The sequence below is a fragment of the Filicampus tigris genome, chromosome 20 (assembly GCF_054856515.1).
Source record: "Filicampus tigris isolate MCC_2025a chromosome 20, RoL_Ftig_1.0, whole genome shotgun sequence".
Classification (NCBI taxonomy): domain Eukaryota; kingdom Metazoa; phylum Chordata; class Actinopteri; order Syngnathiformes; family Syngnathidae; genus Filicampus; species Filicampus tigris.
This window is the reverse complement of record NC_141236.1, coordinates 816,655-832,500: the sequence shown is the minus strand read 5'-3', so window position 1 is coordinate 832,500 and position 15,846 is coordinate 816,655. Positions and strand designations below refer to the sequence as shown.

The 15,846-nt window shown below is 39.9% G+C and overlaps 1 protein-coding gene across 5 annotated transcripts in view; it reads right to left on the bottom strand.

The window, feature by feature from the left end:
- Positions 1 to 788: 788 nt before the first annotated feature.
- bach2b (BACH transcriptional regulator 2b) overlaps positions 789 to 15,846 on the bottom strand; it is an 88,134-nt gene continuing 73,076 nt past the window's right edge. For all 5 annotated transcript variants that reach the window (XM_086019089.1, XM_086019087.1, XM_086019088.1 and 2 more), the window contains 2 exons: positions 7,562 to 7,768; positions 789 to 2,510 (listed from right to left, as the gene is read on the bottom strand). In XM_086019089.1, the coding sequence (XP_085875215.1) occupies positions 2,025 to 2,510; positions 7,562 to 7,768 (693 nt within the window). In that variant the 3' untranslated portion in view covers positions 789 to 2,024. The remainder of the gene's footprint in view (positions 2,511 to 7,561; positions 7,769 to 15,846) is intronic.

Below are 15,846 nucleotides of genomic sequence, written 5' to 3'. Positions count from 1 at the left end.
TCTATTGTCAGATTTTTAAAATTCATTTCCAGAAAATGTAAACAAGATGATCTGCCAAGATGATTGGTGGAAGAAGGATAAGTAAAGACTGTCCTGGAATAATGGAATATATATATATATATATATATATATATATATATATATATATATATATATATATATATATATATATATATATATATATATATATATCATTGAAGTGTGAACATGCTTTGAGTGCTTCGGACTGGAACAAAAAGTGCCTGCATTATTTTTCTCTTTTTTTTTGTCAGTGGGTGTTTATTTCATTTATATGAACAAGGATTAGGGTCACACAGAAGTATATGAAGTCTCAAAACGATGAGAAAAAAGTGATATTTTTTAAAGGGAAAAAAATAGTTTGAGTAAATGAAGTTGTAATTAATAAAAATTGATGATCGAACAACCCCAACAAAGAAGTGATCTTAGTCCATGCATTTCTTCCAGAACATCCCAAAAAAATGTGTTCCATCATTCAACTTGTCAATCTAATGAAAACCAAAATTTTAATGTTTGTGAAAGTTATTCTAAAGTCTAACTTGACCAGATCTTGAGCAGTCGTCATCTTAACAATGTTATTTTTATATTATATGAAGATAATACTGTAAGTTTGGTCTTGTAAAATTACAGCTTTTATCTTGTAATATTACAACTATTTTCTCATCAAGCTACAACTTTAATCATGTTGTATTTTTTATTTACACTGTGGCCCAAATACTCCTTCATACATTCAAGAATGTGAAATACTAAAAAATATCTCAAACACAAACCACAGTGTATGCAAATAATTTCTTCGAATACTGTTATGAAGAACAAGATCCATTAAAACACAAAACATTTTTCCTTAAAACCTCATTCACTTTAACTATTGAGATAAAAGAGAAGAGCTGACTTAATACAAATTTATAACATGTACATTTAAGCTCCATGTGTACACATGACATGGCATGGCATGGCATGGCGTGGAGCCTAAATTTGGACATGTTTGTGCCACAAAATGTTTCTATCGACCTGTATGCATGTCTGTTAAGATGATTTCCTGAGAATTAAGAGCACCCACCATGTTGGGGGGAATATTCACTATATGAGATGGCAAAAGCCAGCATTTTCCCAAAGCAATAAGATGCTTTCTGTATCCTTGGTGGAAAAAAAAAAAACCATCGAAGTCTGCATCTGCACAAAGTCATTGATACAGTAATCATGCTCACACTATATACATTTTGTCAAACAAGCAAAAAAATCAATGTCCAAACAATGAATGGTATTGCTGGTTATAGAGAGAAAATATGTATCTGCCAGCAAAAACCTTTATATTGAGAGCTTAAGAAGGCAAAAAAGGAATGTGATCAGTTTACAGCCTGTACAGAATCACGAGACATTTTTGCATAAACACATTACAGTCTAATCACATGAGAACTTCCGCATGTATAAAATCTGTATTCTCATTTTGCATGAATTATGTTTAACATTCAGAGGATTTTTTTTTCCTGAGTTTCGAATAGCTGTAGATGAAAAAGGGGTCACTTACAGCAAAAAGCAAGAGAAGATGCATGAAACAGAGGCAGAGAGAGGTAGAGAAGACTGATGGAGCCCGAGTTGCAGAAAGAAGGGGAACACGCCAACAAAGCCAGCTAAAATAGAAAAAAATCGTTGTTTTTGTCCACTGAGGTTCCTTTTTGTGTTCTGGGTGACACATGAAGACATGAAGCCACGCTCCCTCACTCTCAAAGCTGCTGCCAGGGGCCATAGCACCATTGTAAGGATTTAGTGAGAAGCTCTCACATTCTGTAAGAGAATACTTTGTGAACAGTATTTCTGCTATTAAGACAACTTTAGTGTCAACTGTTCACCAAAAAGAAATCATGAAAAACAAATGCATACATTGTTTTTAGTGAACGTTGGCAGAAGCTCGGCATCTCAATGACCCTAAAAGAGGGTTTGTCAAATGAGTATGATTAAATAATAATAATAAAAACATTAAACATGAAAATTTTTTCGAAAAATCATTAATTAGTAGGGTCCTTGCGTGGCTGCTCATCAGTTGTACATTTTTCTGTCATTTCCTGGCAGAAATCAACTGTGACTGTCTGATTACCGTATTTTTCCATGCTCTGCCCTGAATCTGCGTACAAGCTGATGTATTGGCCGTCCACATCTTTGTCTTCCCTGTTTCCGACTGAGTTGATCTCCAAAGGGCCGGGAGAAGCAGGAATGTTTGTTTCAGGTGTGGCGGAGTCCAAACAGACGGCGAGATTGGCGCTGGTGGTGCTGGGTCTGTTACATGGCCTGGGGTCGTAGGCAGCATGATTGCTGGCAGTGGAAATGGTGGGTCGGAGGACTGGGCAATAGTGGTGCAATGACTGAACCTGTTCGGGGCTCAGCTGGACATCCCTGCACACCTCCTGGGATAAGCAGGAAAAGTTCTCCCATAGTTCTCCCATACAAGCCTTCAGTTGGTTCCTCTCCGTAAGCAGCTTCTCTTTTTCGCACACCTGTTTGTAAAAATGCACACACATACTTGACTTCAACTTTTGTTAACAACAATTTATACATAAACAATTCACCGCACTGTGATATAACCATCCATTCATTTTCTATAACCATGACAGCCTTTGTTTATCGCTGGGGTTATGATCCAAAAATGACCCCCAAGGCTATGCTTAAAATGACTGCAGTCAATTAACCCAGATTTTGCAGAGCGGTAGGGTGCACGCTGATTCTTTTTAAATAGCAGTGTATAAACAAGTATATATCTTGTCCAAACAGTGAGAGATTTTCAAACATAAAATATAAAGGCAGAAAATAGTAATGGAGGCATTAAATACACACAGTGAATATTATTTTTAAAAGTCACATTTTGTGCATTCTGATAAATTTTAATGGGTACAGAAAAATATTGATACTAAAAATTGCATTTGAAGAGTACATTGAGAAAGCGGTCCACATTTTTGTTTGTTGCCTCAATTAATGCCATAAAAAGGCAGCACTTTGAGACTGTTTAAATATAAAGTGCATTATAAACAAAATTCATTAATTATAATCATTGTTATTATTATTATGTCTAGGGAGAACACCCTGCAGTTTTGAAGCAAGTTCAGGTTTGTAGCTTGCAGATATACCATGGGTATTGGCAGAGCTGGGCAGTCCGTCCCTGGGCTGGACCAGTCGGACCCTCCTGCCCGGCCGAATGCCCATTTTTTGGGGGGGCGGCGTCGGTGACAAATTTTTAAAAATGGTGGACTAAGCATGGTCTGAAGTGGATTTTAGTCCGGCCCACTAATCGGCCCTCATGCGTTTGTCGTGGTCGTGAGGCAGCCAAATTTCATCTCAGCCTACTCAGTGAAAGGTTTTTTTTAGGCTTCTTTCTACTCCCGTGTCGGCGCAAGCGACAACTGCCGCATTGATTCACATGACCGACGCATTGTGCTGTTGGCAACAGGTCTGCGACACATGCCACACACACATCAGGAATTGTTGCTGCTCTGATGGTCCATTATGTCACATGTTGCGATGTTCCCACACGGAGAGGTGGAGAGAATGCAGCATGCAGCTTGTTGCTGCTGCAAAGCAAACTAGTTTGGAAATGAAATTAAATGCATAGTCTAGTCATCTCGGTTCCTTTATGGTTGTAGCAGGCACGATATCCATTGTTGTCGCTGTCTTTTTGAAGCGACGCCCCCCAAAAATAAATAAGTAACTTGTTGACTGCGACTTCTGGCCGTCGATCGGACCCAAATAATTATACAACCAAACTAACCCCGGGGCTCGCAATGGAAGTAATCACACGCAGTTGAGTTGCATTTTGAAGCATGTTTGAAGTGTGTCCACAGCGGGTTTGAATAGTAAATTAGCCAGCTAATGATCCTTAAAAAGCCTCTGCCATTAGCATCCCTCCCGCGGCGGCGTCAATCACGGACACGTTTTTGGGGGGTCGGGGGGGTGGGGTTGGAACGCGGCGTGGGGTGATTATTTTTATGAATAAGGGCAGGGGGCGCGGCCGGAAGGGTACCCAGGTCAAGGGTGGAGGGTCGCGGCCGGACCGGCAAAAAAGGGTCAAGTGTCCAGCTCTGGGTATTGGATATAAATAGTCTTGAAAATGCTTTCTTATCAATAGCGCATGTTTGAATTAGTTCCTCTAATATTGTGGGTTGTGGTGAGGGGAAGGTCGCACTTTCAGATTGCAGACATGGTTAGCCATTGATGCGTTTGTTGTTGTCGCTGGGGCCCCAGGCAGAGGCGGACATTCCGTCAGACTGACCGACCGGTCTGTCACTGACGGACGCCCGTGTTACAGATATCGCCAGTGAACACCTTTACATGCCTCAAGAAACTTTGATCATCATCATCAAGATGACACTGGTAGTCCCCCCCATGCCAAGATCCTTGCATTCCAGTCACATGACACTCAAAAGGAGCAAAGCGGCAGTTGCAAAGGTCTTTTCGTGAGTCACTGAACAGACCATAAAAAAATGTGTACTCTCATGTGTATACAATTTTGAGAATTATTTAACATGATATTGCAACCATGTTTTACACCACCTGCTCCGCTCTTTTTTCCTGGCCACTTGAGCGCGGCTGGACCCCCCCCCAACCCAGTTTTCCTTGCCGACATGTTTCTTTTCTTTCAAGAATCTTTCGCTTTTGTTTCTGAGCACCCAGCGATCTCCGGTGTCGTGTGTTTTGTACAGGTGCAACGACTTCATAGTGGTCGGAGCTGCTGCCAGGCCCGACAAACTTGTTGGCCACACTAGGCTCCCTGAACTTTCTCCAGTGATCTGTAAATAGGGATTTGAAATAGACCCACTAATCCTATGCGAGACCAGCTTTTTCCTTTTCTTCTCTTTTTTTAAATTTAAATTTTTTTCCTCCAATTATTTCCTGCCATCTCCTGTCTCCACTTGGCCAGCTCAACTGACAATCAGTGAGTCCAACATTTGCAAAATGACCAGTGAACAAAACAAAATTGGTGCTTAGTTAAGTCAGTCATGGACCTGCTTAAGGTGGACGGCCTTCACCCTAACTGGGAAGGCGCCATCACCCTTTCGAGGAATATAGGTAATAATAATATAGATTGCTGTTCATTTAGATTATAGCCGTACACACCACATACTGCTGCATCACATGGCAATATAGTTTCTACTGAGGTGGTGCTATACGATAATAATAGTACTCGAGAACTGACTAAATAACTACCAGATTCCTACAGTCGTACCCTCCCACAGCGCTAATAGTTATATATATATATATATATATATATATATATATATATATATATATATATATATATATATATATATTAGCGGACGCGCTAATCAGTCGACCACCGTGCCGTATATATAATATATTATATATATATTATATATATATATATATATATATATATATATATATATATATATATATATATATATATATATATATATATATATATATATATAGTTCAGAGGTGGTGGGTTCGAGCCCGGCCCCGGCCTCCCTGTGTGGAGTTTGCATGTTCTCCCCATGCCTGCGTGGGTTTTCTCCGGGTACTCCGGTTTCCTCCCACATTCCAAAAACATGCAGGGTAAGTTGATTGGACTCTCTAAATTGCCCCTAGTCCCCTGCCTACTGCCCAAAGACAGCTGGGATAGGCTCCAGCACGCCCCGCGACCCTTGTGAGGATAAGCGGTATCGATAATGGATGGATGGATTTTTTATATATATATATATATATATATATATATATATATATATATATATATATATATATATATATATATATATATATATATATATATATTTATATATAATATATAATATAATGTTTATATATAATATATATTTATATATAATATATAAACGGGGTCACGTAACAAATTAAGTTCGTAAGTTGAGGTACCACTGTGTTCGGTTTTCCAAAGTTCTGATTGTTTTTGATTTTTTTTCCTGGAGGTGGGGGGGAATAAATGTACCAATGTGACTATGAAATAAATACCTGTACCCTGATTCTGGCCAGTCCTTGATTTCCTTATGTTGTCTGAGAATCTGGTATAAATTGAGTGAGTGCTTCTACTTTCAGCCTTCAGCCAGCAACTTGTCATAGCAGAACGTTTTTGCAAAAGCCAGTTCTTCCACAAATTTCAGCTCATCAGACCGCTCATCCCCATCCGTCATACTTAGTTTTATTGTTGTTCTTGCCACTGCTGCTACACATCCAGGAAAGCATAAGTCGAGCAACAATTGACTTTTTTTTCTCATTTTAATCGGTTTGTGATTGAAAATAAAAACAGTGGAACATAAAAATAACTGAAAATATATACTTCACTATGAAGTGTTAACGCATGGGATAAGGACAACAGCTCCTCCATTGAAGTGTCTCCTTCCAAAATAGCATAGCAATCTTATTCAGATGTTTTTCTTTGATCCATTTTCTATTTATTTAATTTGATTTTTTTGACACAAAAACATCCTTGTCTTATTTTCATTAACATTAACAACATTAATGAAGTTACGGCAGCCGTTGTTAGAATTGTGATTGGAAGAAACGTGTGTGTGGGCGGAACTTCGGGCTGCACACAATAGCTTGCTGCCGCTTGCAGACGTTGATTTTTTGTTTTGTTTTATTTTATTAATATAAATAGACACTCTATTACAATAAATACTGTAAACACCAAACATACAGTCAAATGTTTGTGCCACGTTAACCAGAAGTGTAGGTGGCAGTTGTGAAAACTGTAATTGGAAAAAGTGTGTGTGTGTAAGCGCTTCTGGATACAGCTTTCTATTTGCTGCTGCTGAGGAACCATCAAGTTTTATGTGGACTTTTGGGGTGTTTAAAGCCAACCCTAACCTTTAAATCATTCTGAGATTTAATTAAGAGTTAAGAAAAAAAAACAGCACAACTATCGCAGTGAGTTATGCACAGTGTAGTAAAGGCTCAGCCTAACACACAGAGCCATCCACCCATCCATTATCTATACCGCTTATCCTCACAAGGGTCGCGGGGCATGCTGTAGCCTATCCCAGCTGTCTTCGGGCAGTAGGCGGGGGACACCCTGAATTGGTTGCCAGCCAATCGCAGGGCCCACACACAAAGACAAACATCCGCACTCACAATCACAACTAGGGGCAATTTAGAGAGTCCAATCAAATTACTATGCATGTTTTTGGAATGTGGGAGGAAACCGGAGTACCCAGAGAAAACCCACGCAGGCACGGGGAGAACATGCAAACTCCACACAGGGAGGCCGGAGCCGGGATCGAACCCACGACCTCTGAACTGTGAGGCGGACGTGCTAACCAGTCGACCACCGTGCCGCCCTCACACAGAGCCAATGATGGCTAAATTGTGCCAGAAGCACAGCACTGATCCATCTCATCCATGCTGAGATGCATGAGACGATGGGCATATGTAACTAGAGGCATATTTTCTACAAAAATTTGGTGCCTAACTTGAAAGGTTCGTAAAAAGGGTCGTTCATAGCTCAAACCTCCACTGTAGCTGTAAAAATGGCTGATTTGGGGTGATCCTCAAAGACAACAGTGTTGGAGAAGATGGACTCACCAGCTTTCTGATCTCACACTCAAGGTTCAAGATACAGTCAAGCTTTCTTTTGCGGCAGCGTTGGGCAGCGATGCGATTCTTACTCCTTCGCCTCACATCATGGATGAACTCAAGCTGCTCTGACGTCAGTTTGTGCATTTTCACCAAGGTCTGGAAGTCATTCCGTGGAAGATTTATGATTTGATCAACAGGGAAAGGTAGCTTCACCTGTAAAATTCACATACAGACATGTTGGTTATCACAAAATCATATTTTAAATAAAAGGTGTGATAATACAATACATCTGAAAATAACTTGAAGTTAAATGCAATTACCCTATCTGCCAGTAGAATACACAATTTTCTCCTGTCTCTGACCCACAGTGCAAGGCCAGTGTTAAAGGACCAAAAACAATAGTAAAGAAGCTAATCAGTGTGACCATAATGACTCAAATAATAACAAGCTATAGGAGAAGATGTCTGAATTAAAGCTAATTCTGCGGCCAGTGCTTCTTTGGGTTCGGAAGAGAGACATGTACTCCAAATTTGAAGATTAGTACACAAGGCCGGCTCAACCTATAAGCAGACTAAGCAGCTGCTTAGTGACCGCTGGCCACTAGAGGGGCCCCGACCTGAACATTAATGCCATTCACAAAAGAAAACAGCAAATACATCCGTGGTTGTGCGCCATGCAAGACGCGGCCAGAAGTCGAACTTCAAAACCAGAGCCAAGGTTATTTTAGTTGACCTAAACTAAGAAAATAACTAAAACTAAAATTGAAAAAAACAACAACAAAAAAACATTTTTGTTAACGAAATAAAAAAGAAAATGCTTTTAAAAAGACGAAAACTAACTGAAACTACATTTTGAGAACTAACTAAAACTAACTATAATTATTGCAAAACAATAATTCAACTTATTTCTTTTCATGTTTTAGAATGAGGTTTGGCACCATCTACTACAAATACTGACACTGAGTTGGTATGAGAGATTGAATTATCTTCTGCAGTGTAGCAAAATCTGATGAATATGTGAAATCTGGGTTTATGGGTTGCATATAGTAAGAGATGCACAGTAAACCTTGACTAAATGGTGCACCAGAAATATGGGCCTCTCAGGTTATCACACAGTATTACTGTCGACATCTGTGATTAGCTGAAAGTTTGGTCGGAAGTTTGCGTAACTTACGCTGGGTAATGAAGCTATTTTTGATTGAAAGAGATGTTAAAATTAAATAAATAACACATACTGTAGCAAATTTTTATTGTTTTTTTTCTGTGAATAAAATGGTTTCCAAGACTTTTTGCAGTCAAAAAAACTCCCAAACTACAAGAACGCTATTACTTTGTGAGTGGGTGGTCGAGGGGGTGGAGGCAGAACTTCTACCTCCCAGTGCATGTCTTTCCGTTCCCACAACACAAGAGGCTAAAAATAGTAAATGAGCTTTTCAGGCTCAAATAAATGCTAGCACAGAGCGACCCCGGAGTTGTGTTTGCTATAATGGCTTAATTGGCGGAGTTGATCAATGATGTCATTGATAGATGGTGCAAATTAGGACATTAATGTCATCACAGATTTATATCGACTGATTTCGATGCAAACAATCATATCGGCGTAAAATCTAGTAACAATAATAATAATAATGATAATAATAATAAAGGTATACTAAGGTGAATGTCTTCACACAATGAATCCTCTGAACTGAAACTGTGTAATTATTTTGCAAAATGATTGTCATTACTTTGTTTCAAATTTAAAAAATAGAGGCATTTTGTTTATTTGATTGAAAATACTTTTTATCATCTTCCATAATAAATGTAACTACTGAAAGTATTGAGCTAAATTGCTCTAAGGTTTACTCTTCCATTACTTGAGGTTTTCAAGGTAACAGTTTTCTAATGTTTGTCTCAACTTGTCCGGGTTTCATATACTGTACATATTGGGTGTATTGTATCATTATAAACCACTGTCAATAATATATTTCCCACTTATGTATATATTTTGTGAGTTCTGACTAAGAACGTCTAATATGAGTGTGCAGATGTGCACAAAATAATGTTGACATTTTTAAAGTGTAAAGAATGTAATTTTAATAACCGCTTGTAATCGTAAAATGTGTTTTTCCTAATTATAACAACAAAACCGTCATTAATTCCTCTAATAAAAATTAAAAGCTGAGGAGAGTCCTTTAGGTAAGTGGTTCTCAACTTTCTTTCAATGATGTACCCCCTGTGGAATATATTTTCAGCCAAGTACACCATTCCCCAGTGCAAAGCATTTTTGGATGAAAAGAAAAAAAAACAACCTTAAAACAGTGCCATCAGTGTCTGATTTATTAAGCTTTGGAACTCCATTAGTAGTGGTATCTGCTGAACGATTTGGAAATAAACAGATGTAATAAAAATAACGTAAAAAATAATTATAAATAAAGATTTTTGCACATAAAATATAATCATCAACATAAAGTGTGCCCCTTTGGTATCATAGTACAAATGGGTTCTCCATAATAAACCATTAAATTAATATTAAATAAAAGCAAAAACTGCTAAGAAAAGTTGTCCATTCCTTATGAAACACTTGACATTGATCATTGTCTTTTTTGGCCCACTCATTGTTGTGGATAGTTACAGCGAAGTAGCAGAGAGTAGGCCAGCACCTGTAAAAATCAAGTCAGTGTATCAATGTGCCTAATACACCACCTGCTGGGACGGTAGGTATTACACGGCAAAGATAATGCAGTCACGCAGGAAAAATTCTGCTCATGATTTGGACAAGGACAATTGGTGGGCTGTATTAAAAATAGCAACAGGCTGGATGTGGCCCACGGGCTATAGTTCAGCCACCGCTGATTTACTTATTCTGCCTGTCACTCTACAGTGAACTGCTGGCATATAGCTTGATGAACAAATTAGATTTTATAGGTTTGCATTTAATAAATAATAATTTTCTGACGAATTAAATGGAAAAATAAATCATTTCCCACCACATCCCTGATGAAATCTCACTACACCTAAGTGGCATGGCACCGTGGTTGCCGGAAATCACTTGCAAGAGACAACAGTATCAAGCAAATATGACATGCAGTAAGACAAATGACCACAGGATGGCAAAATTCCACCGGTCCATGTCATAATTTTAGGCCTTGGTAAGCCTTCCTGAAACAAGCACAGTACACTATTGTGTTCTCGCATTGGGATGATCCAAGATGACTCCATCTGTTGCTTAGCACCTGGAAATGTGCCAACATAGCAGGTGGAGGATGGGCAACAACTTGTCAACCTGATTTAAATCAATGTCTTCCTGAAATAATTTCTGTAGGCATGGATATTTGCAAATGCTAGTAACATGCATACAACATGTTTGTAGATGCAAAACAAAATGATCACTGGTAGTGTGTGACATATATTATTCTACTGCCGGTGATGGCAAACCTTGTAATAATCACATCATAAGCTGATCCACCCCAGCAGTATCTGCATTAACCAGGGAGCTGTAGATTAAAAAGCAAGGAAAGGAGTAGAGACATAACAAAGAGTTGGAGGAAGACAGCCAAATGAATTGGCAGCCATGAGAGGAGCTCCAGCGCTCTCTCTCTACCTTTCGTTCCCTATGGCAGAGTCTGCAGCTCACGAAGAACAAAGTCCATCAAAAGAGGAAGAGCGCGGAGAGGATAGTATAGACTTCTTCATACCTTTTTTTGTATTCGCACACAACCCACGGCTAATACTGGACGAGGACACCGCGGGGCGAAATTTCATCTCGCCTTTTCTGGCCAATTCAGGTCAATGTTTTTACTGCCGAGCAATGATCAAAACGAAAGCGATAACAATGGATATCGTGCCTGCTGCAACAAAGGGACCTAGATGCATTTAATTGTATTGCACAATCAATCATGAAGGTGGCGTCAAACGTGGTACGTGTGTGTGTAGGCTGCCCTCAAAGAACTGAGCTGGGGAAAAGTGTACATGGCATAAGTGTCATTGCAACATGTGACATAATGGACCAATCACGAGAGAGAATGCGCCCGGCGTCGTATACGTAGCAACAATTTCTGATGTGTGCGCGGCATGTGTCGCAGACCTTTTTTTTTTTAAGTCATTGTATTTAATTACTTGACAGATAAAATGTCCACCTGAATCACACTCAGTAAGTAAGACATCTCCACTAAACCTGTACTTTAACGTAGCTACCCCATTTGATGCAGACCTGTTGACAACATGCACTCACGTTGGTCACGTGATGCAATGCGGAAGTTGTTGCCCGCGCCGAAGCGGGAGTATAAAGAAGCCTTAGGAAATGCTCCACACTTTCACTTTACCTGCACAGGCTGCCTGAGGCCCACTAGATAAGATTTACTAAAAAATGACATTTGCTACTAATAAATTTGTTTTACATGCTTAAAATATGCAAAAATTAAAACTATTTACAACTAATCTAGTAAGAACATTTCTCTTTATAACACTGTGGTGATAAAGATAATACATTTTTCAAAGCAAAAATGGTTCCCTCCACTTTCTGCTCTCCGTCACGGCCCAAATTGTGAACATTGAGTAACTACTTTAAAAATTGTCATCTTACAAAAGATGGCCGTTGTTTTGGTTTCTGAATATACACAGTAAATGTCGTAGAGTACATTTGACTCTAAAAAGACTACATTTGGTCCCAGTAAACAGAGTAAAATATTCAGTGTGAAATTCAGCATAAATTTGACGATATTAGATCGTTAAGCGGTTTAACGTGTTCACGATCTCATAAAGCCGAAAGATCGTTAGATCGTCTACATGGGACATTCTAAACAGTTTAGCTCGATGGCGCAAAGCCGCTGACACGTATACCAACCAATCACAGCTCACACAGTGCACCGCACATGACACTCCCCACCTCCCTGTTTGTTTGTATACAGCTGGGAGCTATAGCGGAAAGTCACCACGAAGCAGAGTTGGTCCCAAAAAGAAACTCCACATCCACAGTGTCGATTTGGTTTGGCTTTTCCTCAGAGGAGAAAGCGCAAACCAGTGGTTTGCAAAGTTTGCAGGTACTCGGTTCGGACGTCAGCGCCGACAGCCAATGCAAACGGAGAGCAGACCATTGGTAGCCGGAGGCAGCTGCTAGCTCCAAGCTAACGCAACCCACGGTAACACAGCCATTTAACAAGAACCATATGAAAAAACAAACAAGCAGTGTAAAGAAGTAACTAAGGCAGTTTTATTACCTTGCTGAAGACATGATTGCCATTAAAACAGTGGAAAACAAGGCTTTAAAAGACTCTTCAAAGTACTAGACCTGCGTTACGAGCAGTGTTTTTATGGTTGCATTATGTTACCTTTTATGTTTACATTCACTGCACATTTTGATAAAAAATGTCACTATTCAAATTAAAACCTGTTCAGAAAGCTTAGCTGACTTAAAATGTTATTTTTCTTTGAGTTTTATACACATTTTAAATATATTTTATATGTTTAACGTGAGGAAAATGGTCAGAAATGTGCAAATTAGTATTAAAAAAAACGATGTAAAAAAAGAATTGTGATTGTGATTTTATTTTTAAAAAATCGTGATCTGATATTTTTTGCCAGATCGCCCACCCCTAATTCCAATTATCCCAGATCATAATGAGAGTAGTGCACATGGTGGTATCACTAACACAGTAACTGTCACTTGTCACTTCCTCTCACAAATTCCATTTCATGTTTCTTGCCATTAAGTAAAGAGTGACTTATTGACTTAAGAGTGAGAATTTATTTGTTAAGCTCAATACTAGTAGTTTAGCAGGACAAAATGGTACATTTTTAGTATTCACTGATGTCTTCAATGGCAAGGCTTAGCATTCAAATTATCCTTCGGGGCTGAAATGTGGCTGAAAAAAAAACACTCATAACACACCCCGGTCATGCAGTCATGTGAATTTCTTTCGTCCCACAAAAGCGTGTGCTGAAATGCTTACATTTATCTTGCAGTCATCTTTTAAATTACATCGCACCGAGAACGTGATTGGGGCTGCAAATCTACTACAAGCGTTTTGCGATGTACCTTGTGAACAACACTAACAACCACACAACTTTCTGATCTTTATCATACCACGTTTTGCCAACCTGCTCCTGGTGTACCCATCTCTTGTCTAACTGGAAATTAATCCAATTTATTGCCAGCAATGTGACCCAAACTCTGACATTGAACATGAAAAGTCAGTAGCAGGGGATTTGGTACCCCGTACTCCCGAAGCATCCCTCACACGACTCTCTGAGGGAAGTGGTCGAATACCTTCTCCCAGAATACAAACGCATGTTGGGCGAGCTCCCATGCACCCTCGAGACCCTGTTGAGGGTGTAGAGCTGGTCCACTGTTTCACAGCCAGAGCGAAAACCAAACTGCTCTTCCTGAATCCGAGATTCGACTTCCTGACGAACCCTCCTCTCCAACACCCTTGAATAGACCTTACCAGTAGAGGCGTGTGATCCCCCTGTAGGTGGAACACACTCTCCGATCCCCCTTCCGAAAATAAGGGAGCACCCTACTAGTCTGCCAATTCAGAGACAGTCTTTGAGTTATTTCTCCTTAATTCAATTCTCTCTGTGCACATGTTTGTATAGTTGTGTGTATGTGTAATTTTCTAAAAGAGAAGGACATACGGACCAATATGCAAGTGCACAACACAACACTGGATAAAAGGTACACCTCTCAAAGGATACTTATCACAATGCTGTTTAGGCAGCAACATTCAAACAGCCAACACAGCATTTTGACACTTGTGACAAAATTTTGAATATTTGAAACTCTGATTCTCACTGCTTACGGTGCACTAAATACATTATTAACACTAACTTACTCGTGATCACAACAACAGGTCCACTACAGAACGTAACATCAAAAAGGTAAACAAAACTACTCCAGGCTAGGAATCTGGGCAGTTAGTTGTAAGCAGTTCTCCAATAATTAGTGCATCAACATAAGTTTGACAAGAATATTGTGTGGTGTTAGAGGACCTATAAAAGCTGACATACTGTATGCCGTCATGTCCCACAAGAAAAGGTGCAACTACAAAGTTCAAGAGATGAGATAAAGTACAAAGAGATTTAGGAGATTTTTCTTAATTTAACAATGGGATAAAATATTACAAACGTCTCTCAGTCAGAGATGGCTACAGGATTTTTTTCCCTCCCGGGGCTAAAGGGAGGCTTCACTGATATATGGGGGGCTGAGAAAAAAAATTGATGGATATATTGTAGAACATCAAATAAAGTGTCTTAACTGGGGCGGCACAGTGGTCGACTGGTTAGCACGTCTGCCTCACAGTTCAGAGGTCGTGGGTTCGATCCCGGCTCCGGCCTCCCTGTGTGGAGTTTGCATGTTCTCCCTGTGCCTGCGTGGGTTTTCTCCGGGTACTCCGGTTTCCTCCCACATTCCAAAAACATGCATGGTAAGTTGATTGGACACTCTAAATTGCCCCTAGGTGTGATTGTGAGTGTGTGTGATTGTTTGTCTCTGTATGCCCTGCGATTGGCTGGCAACCAGTTCGGGGTGTCCCCCGCCTACTGCCCAAAGACAGCTGGGATAGGCTCCAGCATGCCGCGACCCTTGTGAGGATAAGCGGTATGGATAATGGATGGATGGAGGGTCTTAACTGGAAATACATAGATTTCTGATGGTGCTATATGGGCTAGATTACTGTAATTAACTTTATTTTGGAGTCAGCCAGTCCTGTTGGACTGTTAAATTGTTCTTAATTGATGTGACCTACTTTGGGGGATGTGGGCGGGGTTACACACAAGTGCACAATGGGTAAATGGGTGCACCTCTTTCACATTAGTAGTGACGATCGTGTGGCAAGCCAAACAAAAAACTGAGTTTGATGTGTTAGTCCTCCGTCCTCCGGCAGTCCCTAGCTGTTAATTATGGCAGCGCCAACAGGTTATGGGCATTTGGGAGTTTGGGAGCCGATGGAACCGTTTATATTTTGATGGAGATTAAAAGAATTATGAACTGTGGGAAACAAAGTTCCTGGCACATTTGTGTCTGCTAGACCTCAAGACTACTATTCTGAATGAAGCCCCTGATGCGGACGCTGATGATGTTGAAGAAGACGCCAGTAAGAATGAAGAAGCGTACGCAGTTCTAATTTAGCTTTTGGATGACAAAAGTTTGTCTCTTGTTATGAGACAAGCCGCCGATGATGGTAGAAAAGCGCTGCAGATCCTGCGCGACCATTACGCAGGTAAAGGAAAGCTGCGCATAATCAGTTTGTATACACGGCTGACATCTATCCAAAAGGGGATGAATGAGAGTGTTACAGACTACATTATCCGTGC